The sequence below is a fragment of the Pan troglodytes genome, chromosome X (genome assembly GCF_028858775.2).
Source record: "Pan troglodytes isolate AG18354 chromosome X, NHGRI_mPanTro3-v2.0_pri, whole genome shotgun sequence".
NCBI lineage: Eukaryota > Metazoa > Chordata > Mammalia > Primates > Hominidae > Pan > Pan troglodytes.
This window is the reverse complement of record NC_072421.2, coordinates 37,777,285-37,789,777: the sequence shown is the minus strand read 5'-3', so window position 1 is coordinate 37,789,777 and position 12,493 is coordinate 37,777,285. Positions and strand designations below refer to the sequence as shown.

The following is a 12,493-nucleotide window of genomic DNA, read 5'->3' as shown; positions in this document are numbered from 1 at the left end:
CATTCACCTTCCCTGCTTTGTATTTCTCCAAAGAATGCAGCACCATGTCACTTAACATATATGTATATTTATGTGTATATGTATAGAAAATTATATATATATTTCTTATATTTTACTCATTTACTTTATTATCTGCCTCCCTCAAATACGATGCAAGCGCCTCAAAGGCGGAAATTTCTAATAAAATATAACTGTTTTATATACTGTTGTATCCTCAGTGTTTAAAAGGATGCCTGGCCATTGACAGTCATACAAATATTTGTTGAATAACTGAATGAAAATCATATGAAACTTATGATATAGCAGTCTTACGGCAAGGGCTAGGGCAATAACATTACAACACAGCATGTCTAGACTTAATTTCAAAAAATAATTATTCAAACTAAGTTGAAGAAAAATACACTTGTAGCCATTAGTGGTAGCTGGAATAGCTGAAATTATTGATTTATTTGCTAGCATTATTAAACTTGAAAAAATCCATTCCACTTAAGAGTTCAAGACTACTTAAGTTTCACTGAAGAACAGTAGTGTGCAAACAAACCTCCCTTAAAGAGAGTTCTTTCAGCTTCTCCCACTTCCATCTTTAAACTTACTTTTTTCACTCTTTTCTCCTCTCTTTTTATGGTACCTACTAATTCCATTCTCTCCTGCTCTCCTGCTCCAGTACTGTATTCCATCAATTATATGTTCATAACATTACACATTCAATCGCTCCTTGACTCCAGCAGGCTTTTCACCTTTACATATTCCCATTTTCTTGAACTCCAAAAATCTTCAAACTCCAGTCTTTTTCTTCTATTCTCCTTTCACCAGCAATTTACCAATAAAACTATTTTCAGTTCTTCCATATTCTGCCCAACATTGCTGAAGAGATGGCTCTTAACCAGGGAATTTTTTCATGCCTAGATCCCACACCCTGAAATCCAGATTTTATGAGTCAATATTGTGGGGAGGGGCACTAAACTTAAGTGTATTGTTTGAAACAGCTCCCTATGACAGTCTGATGCACACACCAGATTAAGAACCATTACCTCTATGTCTGAGCATGGTGGCTCACGTCTGTAATCTCACCACTTTGGGAGGCTGAGGTGGTAGGATCACTTCAGCCCAGGAGTTTGAGACCAGCCTGGGCAATATAGTGAGATCTCATCTCAAAAAAAAATTTTTAATTTAAAAATTAGCTGGCCATAGTGGCACATACTTGTGGTCCCAGCTACTCAGGAAGCTGAGGTGGGAGGATTGCTTGAGCCCAGGAGGTTGAGGCTTCAGTGAGCCGTGTTTGCGCCACTACACTCTAGTCTGGGCATCAGAAAGGCCCTGTCTCAAAAAACAAACAAACAAACAAAAAAGCCATTACCTCAAATACCTGTGATATGTTCTCCTGGTCACAATAATGATAATATAATACCAACTGAGAAGTATAATTAAACCAACAATCTGCACCTGAAACACACCAAAAACAAACAAAAGAAAACCTTGTGGTCATCAAATCCAAGCATCTTCTGTCAGTCCTATCCTCTCTACATTTTAGAGGACACTCTAAACAGTCTTAAAAGCACTACCGGCCGGGCCGGGCGTGGTGGCTCACGCCTGTAATCCCAGCACTGTGGGAGGCCGAGGCAGGCGGATCACGAGGTCAGGAGATCAAGACCATCCTGGCTAACACGGTGAAAACCCGTCTCTACTAAAAATACAAAAAAATTAGCCAGGCATGGTGGTAGTCGCCTGTAGTCCCAGCTACTTGGGAGGCTGAGGCAGGAGAATGGCATGAACCCAGGAGGCAGAGCTTGCAGTGAGCCGAGATCATGCCACTGCACTCCAGCCTGGGCGACAGAGTGAGACTCTTTCCCAATAAAAAATAAATAAATAAATAAAAATAAAAAAAGCACTACCAGCTTAAAGTGCACTCTGTTCTTAATTTTCATAAATTTTTGGTCTTTTGTTCTCCTCTCCCTTCCTCTCCACCAACCTGTCTGAATGCCATACAGATAAATGCCACTCAATGTTTTCCCAGGGACAGCAGAATCACCATCATTTATGAACTTATTAGAAATGGAAATTCTTAGACTCTATCCTAGACATCACAAACTTTGGGTATGGGGTCCAGAAATCTATGCATCTTGTGATTATTGTACATGCTGAAGTTTCAGAACCACTGTGCTAAGCAACCTGTTGGAAATACATGGGAGTTATCTACAAATACAGAACTGGAGCTCAAACAGGGTGGGAAATATCAATACATCCACATTCTGAAGTTAATTGCTATTGAAATAATGGGAGCTCACAAGAAACAGCAGACATAAATAACAACAGCTAACATTTTAAAAGCACTACTATGTGCTAGACATTATAAGCTGTTAACAGTCATGCATCACTTAACAACTGGGATATGGTCTGAGAAATGCCTTTAGGCGATTTCGTTGTTGTGTCAACATCATAGAATGTACTTACACATACCTGGATGGTATAGCTTACTACACACCTAAGCAATATGGTATACCCTATTATTCCTAGGCTACAATCCTGTACAGCATGTTACTGTACTGAATAGGCAATTGTAACACAATGATGTCTGTGTATCTAAACACAGAAAATGTACAGTAGAAATAGGTATAAAAGATAAAAAATGGTACATCTGTATAGGGCACTTACCATGAATAGAGCCTGCAGGACTGAAAGCTGCTCTGGGTAAGTCAGTGAATGAGTGGTAAGTGGATATGAAGCCCTAGGACATTTACTGTACACTACTGTAGTCTTTATAAACAGTCTCCACTTAGGCTACACCAAATACATAAAAAATGTAATTCTTTCTTCAATAATAAATTAACCTTAGCTTACTATAACTTCTTTACTACATAAACTTTTTAATATTTTAAACTTTTTGACTCTTTTGTAATAATACTGAGCTTAAAACATACACTGGACAGTTGTACAAAAACATTTTCTTTCTTTATATCCTTATTCCATAAGTTTTTATCTATTTAATTTGTTTAACTTTTTAAACATTTTTATTAAAAACTAAGACACAAACATACACATTAGCCTAGATCTACACAGGGTCAGGATCATCAATATCACTCTTCCACTTTCACATCTTGTTCCACTGGAAGGTTTTCAGGGGCAATAACATGGGTGGAGATATCATCCCTTATGATAACAATGCCTTCTTCTTGCCTTCCTGAAGGACCTGTCTGAGGCTGTTTTACAGTTAATTTTAAAAAATATATAAGTAGAAGTATACTCTAAAATAATAATTAAAAAGTATAGTATAGTAAATAAACCATTAGCATAGTTATTTATTATCAAGTGTTATATACTGTAATGCATTGCACTGTGACATTACAAAGGCTACAAAGTCACCAGGTTTTTCAGCTCCATTATAATCTTATGGGAACCACCATCACACATGTTGTCCATAGTTGACCAAAATGTCATTATGCATCACATCACTATATACCTAATCTTAATTATCAGGTAAGTATTATAATTATCATTTTTACAAGTGAGGAAACTAATGCTCGGAAAGAAAAGCTTAACTTCTTGTCTTGCCTCCAATTTTCGATTTCTCCAGTTTCCATGCCCTTGACTCTTGTGCATACAGTGAGAAAAAGAGTTTTGAACAGAACCCTGAGAAGACTGTGGAGGTGACTGAGGTTAACTGGTCAAAGAATTAGAGAAAAAAAATCAGAAATATGAGAAGGAAGTCTAAGAGGAAAGTTTTAAGAAGGAAGGTATAATCACAATGGTTGGTTTGGAATATTTTTTCAGTCAGTAGGTCCACAGATGATGTAGAACTTTAAAAAAGTTTTATGGATGCTACTACTCTTCCTCCCTGAGTTTTGAGTTTTAGTCAAAAAAACAGACTAACTTGAAGTGTTTTGGGAACAATGACTAATGCTATTTTTAAAAGTGAAATGAAAAAAAGTGCTTTTGCATTTAGATGAATAAGGGAGAAATGAAAAATAAGGGTTACTAATGCTCATAGTTCTCTGTCTGCTTTGCAGGCACAGAAGGCTAGACTAAGCAGGTAGCCAATTCTGACTTATTTTTAAACTAAAGAACCAATTCCATTCTTTTATAAAGTAAGTGATCATTTGTTCATGGTATTTTCTCAAATACATATATCCATTCAGGAGAAGAAGGCTGGAGGTGAGGAACAGGGGGAAGATAATTCCTGTTAGGAGCCAGAGGTAACTGGAAGGCCAGTGATCCTGGTGGAGTTAAGAGAGATGTCAAAGACAGTTTGGCAGAAATGGTTAGACCAAGCCTATCAGGGAACTGTAACATGAAGAGACCCATTAGCCAAAGGCTGAAAATACTTTAAGATGTAAAAGAAGTATAATACAACTGGTTAGATTACAGCTTTCTTTAGTTACATCACCCTTCAGAGAATACCATCTGGCAACCTGATTCATTTGTAGTACTTCCTAAATTCCAGCAGCAACCTATTTGTGTCTTTCTACAAATAGTTAATTTCACTAGTTTCAGTATCAGAAACTGGCCTTTTTAAAAACTTCACCTTTTTCTGATCCCTATTTTCCCTTTATCTGTAGAGTTTTTGCACCTCTTTTTAGAGGGATAAACTATGACTAATACATGAGAACATATTTCCACACAGTACTTATCCATATTCCAAATAATGCTGCTCAAATATTAAATACAATTTCAGAATTCTGAATTTCTTGTATTATCCCATGAACTTTATGCAATATGAATTACTATCTTTTTTTTCTTTCTTTCTTTCTCTTTTTTTGAGATGGAGTCTCGCTCTGTAGTCCAGGCTGGAGTGCAGTGGCGCGATCTCAGCTCACGGCAAGCTCCGCCTCCCGGGTTCATGCCATTCTCCTGCCTCAGTCTCCCTAGTAGCTGGGACTACAGGCGCCCACCACCACGCCCGGCTAATTTTTTTGTATTTTTAGTAGAGACGGGGTTTCACCATGTTAGCCAGGATGGTCTGGATCTCCTGGCCTTGTGATCCACCTGCCTCAGCCTCCCAAAGTGCTGGGATTACAGGAGTAAGCCACTGCACCCGGCCTATGAATTACCATCTTTCTAACAGCATTTATTAATATATATCTGTAAGTTAGTTTATTAGGTGCTTATCACATGCCAGGCAGCTCTAGGTACAAGGGAAACACAAAAGACTGAGGTTCTAGTAGTAATGGAGAAATAAGGCAAGTTATATAAATTTAACAGAAAAGGGTGTGATTAATTCACTCTGGAGGAGATGGCAAAATTTTTCAAGAAGTGAATCAGGCTAAGTCTAGAAAGATGAATAGGAGTTCATCAGGCACTAGAAAAGAGAAAAGGCATCCCTAACACTCCCCGCCCTCCACCTGCCCCAAATTTGGGAAAATAGAAAAAGAAAGAATAACATAACAATAAAACCAGAAGAAATCCTGTTCACCTCATGCCTGGGGTTGGTGCAGGGGTGGGGGTTGGGCGGGGTAATTGTGTTTTTAAGTATACTTCAGATCAGAAAGTAAACGTTTATAAAACGGGATTTACAATCGAGGGAAAGGGGTGGAGGAGGAGGAAGTTCAGTTTATTTTGTTGTATTAACTTAAAACAAATGAGTAAAAATATCAACATCTATGCTTGGGAACACATATACTATCTTTCATAAAAGTCCCTAAGTTTGAAAATGAAAGCATATGGAGCTTTATCCAATATTACAATATTTGCCCTAATGTTTTGTATCCTTAATATTATTTTGAAAGGTTCTAAAGTGAGTCGGCCCAAGATCTTGACAGCACATCCACACACATGGCCAATAATCCACTCTTGATTGAAACAATCAACAGTAGCCTAACCAACTTTTCACTTACCCTGGCTTGAACACCTTCGCATCCTTCAAAGTCTGGCTTTATAGTATGACCATCAACAGACAAATAATTAAGCTCTAAGTTTTGTCACTCAACCTCTTCATCCTTTCATTCAATTATTTCCTCTCAAATCCCATTAGTTTCGCTTTTCTCCTAAAGGGACTCGTAGAAAATACTCGCACAGCACAATCACAAAAACCAGTGGCTGGAGCCAGAGTCCAAACGCGCACACACTACTTTCCAGTCATATCCCTCTTGGGGCTGTTCCTACCAGTGATCAAATTCAGCGGACCAGGAAGAAGGAAAAACCTGAAGCAGGAAGACTGTTTCTCTTCCTTCCACTTCCCCCCACGCCGCCTCCCCCTCCCCCCGCTCTCCCATCCCCCAGGGCCGCACCGCGACCGACCTCGCACGCACCCCCTCCCACTGTCACCCGCCACTGCCTACAAAACAGTCATAGCCTTTGTTAAAATGTCCACGGGCACAATGGATCAGAAGAGGGACACATTCCCGGGGGTGGGTAAAGGAAAGTCACACGAACGCCACGCCCTCCTTGGGACTAGCCCCGGCCGACAGCCCACCGCCTCCAAATCCTTTCCCCTCCGACGGGGAATGTTTCTAGCAACTCTGCACCAGAGAAAGCAGCGCTGGAGGAAGGGATGAGCTTGGGACGTCCCTCATGGGCACCAAGCAGGGGACTGAACTTGAAGCTGGGACACCCTCCAGCACCGTTGGCAAGCCTCGCGGTCCTGCCCACTCTGTGTGCGGACTTCCAGCCTGTGAACCCCATTCCTTCAATTTTTTTTCTCGTCATACCCACCCTCACCCACTCCCGCTACCACGCACTCCGCTCCCCACGCGGCCCTGGCCGGACACCCACAGGCAGCGTCGCTACCAACGCTACCGCATATCTGACGGGTTTCTCCTCCCAGAACCGAAGTCACCCCCACACACCCCAATCCTTCCTGGGGCGCTTCGCCCGGATCACGTTTCCCCAGCTAGGAACCCAGCGCGGCCGCCACACTCACAGCGGGTCCCGCTCCGCTACTCGCCGTTCTGCGAGCCACACGTCGCGCCTGCGCGCTCCTATTTCTGCCGAGCCTAGCTGGAGCCAGGAACCGGGAGCGGACTGGAAGGGAGGTGGAAAGAGGCGGGGGCTGGGCTGGGGCGGGGTTAAGAGAGAAGGGGCGGGAACAGGGTGGGGCGCGGGGGTGGGAAACGAGGGGCGGATCCTTCACCGCTTCTGCTGGGAAGACCCAGCGCTCAGGGCATCCTGCTGGAGCTTTCCACTCTTGGGGTTTATTTATAACACATACAGAAAAGCCGTCGAGGCCCCTCTGTGCACTCCCACACGCACCGTGGAGAAAGCCTGGCTCGGCGCGGGCCCAAGTAGTCAGCCGTTGGGCCGCCACGTCTCTCCTTCTAGCCACCGCGGGTCCCCGCCAGCCTTTTTCTCTTTCGCATACATACCTCACCACACATTATTCCTTTTCCTAGTCATTTCTCCTCATCGCGTACTCTTCAGCCCTGGTGAAGTGAGGGGCATAGGGATTTCTCATCCACAGACCGCCTGTGTAGGGCATCCTAGTTAATATACCTCTTTGCTATGTGTGAGCCCAGATCGTGGTTGGTGACTATTCGACCATTGTCCACTGTTACAGCTCAGAGAATTGCCCTTTCCTTGAGGAATAATTACCTTGCCACTGTTTCCGGACAACTCTTGGTGACAACTATCTGCTTTTTCTAAAAAAAAAAAAAAAAAAAAAAAAAACACACAAAAAAACCGTCTTGTACAAACTTACCCAAATATCAATATCTTGAGAAGAAAACCCATCTTTGACCTCGCTTTTTAGGTAGAGCTATCTTAGAACTTGAATCTTAAACTTCTACAAGCCCCTCTAAGAAACAGAATAAAAGGCTTTTGCTATTGTGTAAACTTTGACCTAATGCTTGGAGGTTTTCTGGCATTTTGCATCATAAGGAGCCTAGCTTGATTATTATTCCATGCTGCATGCGTGCTTGGTTTTAACTTGTACGCTTTTCTGTTTACAGTCTGGTCAGCTGTGGCATCTCACATGCTTTCAGATCAGCTATTAAAATAAACACACGCCTGAGTGAATCCAAAGTGAATTGGGCTGTGGACCTGAAGTGATTTATTCCAAACTAAGTTCCCCTTCTTTTTACTTTAATTGTGATGGAATTAAGAAACATTTGGCTTATTAAGAATAAAAGAATTGCCACAGGACCACACCAATAGTCTTTGCTAGCAAGCATTTTAACTGTGATGGGAGCATTTTATGGGAGAGTTTGGTGATTACCCTTAAAGATCTGAATATCCCGAAATTCTTCCATTTAACCTTTCTTGTCTTCCATTCATATATTTTACAAATCAGATTTTCTAGAACTCATTTCTATCTTGCACTTGTCAAATAAGCCTGTAGGGGTGGGTTGCCCCTACACACCTGTGGGTGTTTCTCGTAAGGTGGAACGAGAGACTTAGGAAAGAAAAAGACACAGAGACAAAGTATAGAGAAAGAAAAAAGGGGACCCGGGGAACCAGCGTTCAGCATATGGAGGATCCCATATGGAGGATCCCGCCAGCCTCTGAGTTCCCTTAGTATTTATTGATCATTTGTGGGTGTTTCTCGAAGAGGGGGATGTGTCAGGGTCACAAGACAATTGTGGGGAGAGGGTCAGCAGACAAACACGTGAACAAAGGTCTTTGCATCATAGACAATGTAAAGGATTAACTGCTGTGCTTTTAGATGTGCATACACATAAACATCTCAATGCTTTACAAAGCAGTATTGCTGCCCGCAGGTCCCACCTCCAGCCCTAAGGCGGTTTTTCCCTATCTCAGTAGATGGAGCATACAATCGGGTTTTATACCGAGACATTCCATTGCCCAGGGACAGGCAGGAGACAGATGCCTTCCTCTTGTCTCAACTGCAAGAGGCATTCCTTCCTCTTTTACTAATCCTCCTCAGCACAGACCCTTTACGGGTGTCGGGCTGGGGGACGGTCGGGTCTTTCCCTTCCCACGAGGCCATATTTCAGACTATCACATGGGGAGAAACCTTGGACAATACCTGGCTTTCCTAGGCAGAGGTCCCTGCGGCCTTCCGCAGTTTTTGTGTCCCTGGGTACTTGAGATTAGGGAGTGGTGATGACTCTTAAGGAGCATGCTGCCTTCAAGCATCTGTTTAACAAAGCACATCTTGCACCGCCCTTAATCCATTTAACTCTGAGTTGACACAGCACATGTTTCAGAGAGCACGGGGTTGGGGGTAAGGTTATAGATTAACAGAATCTCAAGGCAGAAGAATTTTTCTTAGTACAGAACAAAATGAAGTCTCCTATGTCTACTTCTTTCTACACAGACACAGTAACAATCTGATCTCTCTTGCTTTTCCCCACATTTCCCCCTTTTCTTTTCGACAAAACCGCCATTGTCATCATGGCCTGTTCTCGATGGTCGCTGTCTCTTCGGAGCTGTTGGGTACACCTGCAGACTAACAACAGACAAAACAGGCACACAAGGATTAATATGAGATTTATAATCGTAGTACTTCCAATGGTCTTAACCCAAGTGACAGGGTTAAGATTTGCGAGGCCATCAGCAACTCCTGCAATTGCCTCAGTTCCTGGCACCAAATTTAAATGGGCTTTCGATGCTTCGAAAATTTGTTCTTTTAATTTGGAAACGTCTAAAGTGAGATTATCTTCTCTTCCCTGTAGATGGCGTCTAACCATGTCCCAGTGATGCTCAGACTCATTGTAAATTTGGGGTGTAGTACAAAAGTCTGACGTATTCCAGTCACACTGTAACTGGAAACGATGTTCTAAGCTCATGAGTCTGTCTCCCATCCAAATGACAGTTTGTCTAAGATCATTAATTTGATTTGCCAATTTTTGATCAATACTAGATTGTGAATTCCACAGTCTTGTAGAATTTTTTTGCCAATCATTAACAAAGTTTACTGACTGAACAGAAGAGTGCAATGCAACTCCTGCTACAGCAGCCGTAGCTGTGACTGCAATTAATCCCATAATCACTGCAATTAAAGTAAAAATGAATCTTTTGGATCTATTTAAAACACCTTTTAATACTTCAGTCAAAATATGGACGGATGGCGAGGCCTCCCACGGTCGGTCCATGGACACAGGGATCCACACGCCCTCTCTTGCTCTCACCAGCAGAATATGGCGTTGCCAATTAAAAGTTGAATCAATGCAAGTAAACAATCTACAATTTTCACAGGTTATAGTCTTGGAGTCTGGTTTAATAACTATATTTCCTACAACTAGCATATAAGGGGGCTTTACGCAACTTTGTAAAGGAACCGTTAGACTGGAATTTAGGTCGATAGTATAAAATGGCTTATGATCTCTTGTTTCTAAAGTTTGATTTCCAGACCAAATTCTAATGTGGTGTGAGGCCACAGTAAGCCTCCATAATTCTGGATGTTCAGGACCAGAAACAGGACTTACTATTTTTGGTCTTGGGGTAGAGATTCCTTTTTCTCCCCATTCCCAAGGGTAGAAAGACTGCAATTTTTTATGCTTATGTTTGTCTAAACTTTCTGTTAAGTCGCTATCAACAGCTGGACTCACTTGTGCACTTGGACACGACTGAGTTCGTCCTGAGCAATTGTGGTAGAATTGACCTCGAGGTGCCCAATCTATAATAGTTCCGAATTCATTGTTTTGTAATATCACTGCACTATTGGCCACACATTCTTCCCAAACTAAAACTTCTGTATTTTTTGATTCTTTGGGAATTTCCTTGGGGCAAGGTTTCCCTTTAGGTCTAAATTTTAATGATCTTTGATAAGAAAAGTCTTGTAAATAATTTACCTGTGGCCTGAGTGACATCCCGCTTACCATGTGATAAGTGAATCTACTGATGGGACTGACAGTAGGTACTTCTACCAACCAATTTTGGACTGCAGGCATTAAACATCCTGGTGCTCTCCCTAGGCAAATAGGAGGATAACAATACCCAATGGAAATATTTATCATCATCCCTTCTTCCTCAGGTTTGGCAGGGCAGCGATCATCTGTGGGGCCAGGTACCCATACACTATCATTAACATATACTTCTATAGGATTATCCATCCATGTGACTGCCCGAATTAAGGGCTGGAAAGGCACATAGGCCCAGTAGGTATAGTTAGCTGCAGCTGCTCCTGCAGGCATAGGGAGACTTACCACCATTGATACAATCATCAAGGCTGCAAGCAGCATACTCTCTGGGGTTTGTGTCACCTTTGTGTTCTCTAGATATTTTGTAGCTAACTGCGTCAGCTTCTTTAGTTGTGCCCAAGTCGGCGGCTCTGCCTTCTTGGTGGATGGCAACTTCATCTGTTCTTCTGATGTCACCATTTTGTTCATCTTGTGAGTCAACGGTGCTCGATTGCGGTGTCTCCGTCTCCGCGGAGGTGCTTTTCTTTGCATCTCCGATGGGTTCATTGTAGAACTTCAAATGTCTAGTGGGTATCCAAACAGGAAGCTGATTTTCTCCTGGTGAAACACAAGCAAAACCTCTCCCCCACGTTATCACCTTCCCTATTTCCCATGTCTTATTTTTATTATCTTTCCACCAAATTAGTTTTCCTTCATGTGGGCTGTTCTTTTTACCAGTAAGATGTTGTTCTGCAGAAGTAGTAGTCTGATTTCTATAAATGTTTAAAAAATTTAAAGTATAGAGTGCTAGATTAAGTTGCATCTGAGGAGTGGTACACTCCTTACTGTCTCCCCCTTCTTTTTGTTTAACTAATTGAGTTTTGAGTGTTCTATTAGTTCTTTCAACTATGGCCTGTCCTTGGGAATTATAAGGAATTCCTGTTGTATGTGAAATTTTCCACTGACTTAAGAATTTTTGGAAAGCTTTACTACAATATCCTGGTCCATTGTCAGTTCTGATTTTTTCTGGAACTCCCATTACAGCAAAACAAGACAATAAATGTTTTTTAACATGGGAAGTACTTTCTCCTGTTTGGCAAGTTGCCCGTATGAAATGTGAATAAGTATCAACTGTTACGTGAACATATGATAATCTTCCAAATGAAGGTACATGCGTGACATCCATTTGCCATAATGCATTAGGACACAGACCTCTGGGATTAACTCCTGCCTCTTGAGTGGGCAGGTGTAAGACTTGACACTGGGTGCAATGTTGTACAATATCTTTTGCCTGTTTCCATGTGACATCAAATTTGTTTTTTAATCCTGCTGCATTTACATGAGTCAAAGCATGAAGTTCTTGTGCTTTTATGAATGCAGATGATACCAGTAAGTCAGCTTGTTCATTTGCTTTAGTCAAAGGCCCTGGTAAATTAGTGTGTGCTCGAATATGAGTAATATAAAATGGGAAATTTCTTTTTCTTACAGTTTGTTGTAATAAATTGAATAGCTGGTTTAACTGATCATCCATGCTATATTTAATTAGAGCTGTCTCAACATCCCTTGTAGCCTGTACTACATATGCAGAATCTGATATAATATTGATAGGTTGGTCAAAATCTTGTAACACTGTGATGACTGCAACCAACTCTGCTCTTTGAGCAGATTGATACGGAGTTTTGATTACTCGTTCACCCTAGAGAAAAGCCTCCACGTTGGGCACCAGATGTAGGGGTGGGTTGCCCCTACATAAGCCTAGGGAG

The 12,493-nt window shown here is 41.7% G+C and overlaps 2 protein-coding genes across 3 annotated transcripts in view; both read right to left on the bottom strand.

The window, feature by feature from the left end:
• Positions 1-6,941, bottom strand: part of PRRG1 (proline rich and Gla domain 1) — a 108,119-nt gene extending 101,178 nt beyond the window's left edge. The window contains exon 1 of one of the 2 annotated variants that reach the window (XM_016943694.3): positions 6,854-6,941. The gene's annotated coding sequence lies outside the window, so the exon portion shown is untranslated. Of the gene's footprint in view, positions 1-6,779 lie in introns of both variants that reach the window. The other variant, XM_016943695.3, reaches the window with a different exon arrangement.
• Positions 6,942-8,599: 1,658 nt separating this feature from the next.
• On the bottom strand, positions 8,600-11,739 carry LOC112206852 (endogenous retrovirus group K member 6 Env polyprotein). The gene has a single exon (XM_024353144.2). The coding sequence runs from the start codon at positions 11,295-11,297 to the stop codon at positions 9,198-9,200; it is 2,100 nt and encodes a 699-aa protein (XP_024208912.2). The 5' UTR covers positions 11,298-11,739; the 3' UTR covers positions 8,600-9,197.
• Between the last annotated feature and the right edge of the window lie 754 nt (positions 11,740-12,493).

Excerpts from the sequence above, each read along its gene's own strand:
- LOC112206852 (XM_024353144.2), bottom strand. The coding sequence starts at position 11,297 with ATGAACCCATCGGAGATGCAAAGAAAAGCACCTCCGCGGAGACGGAGA.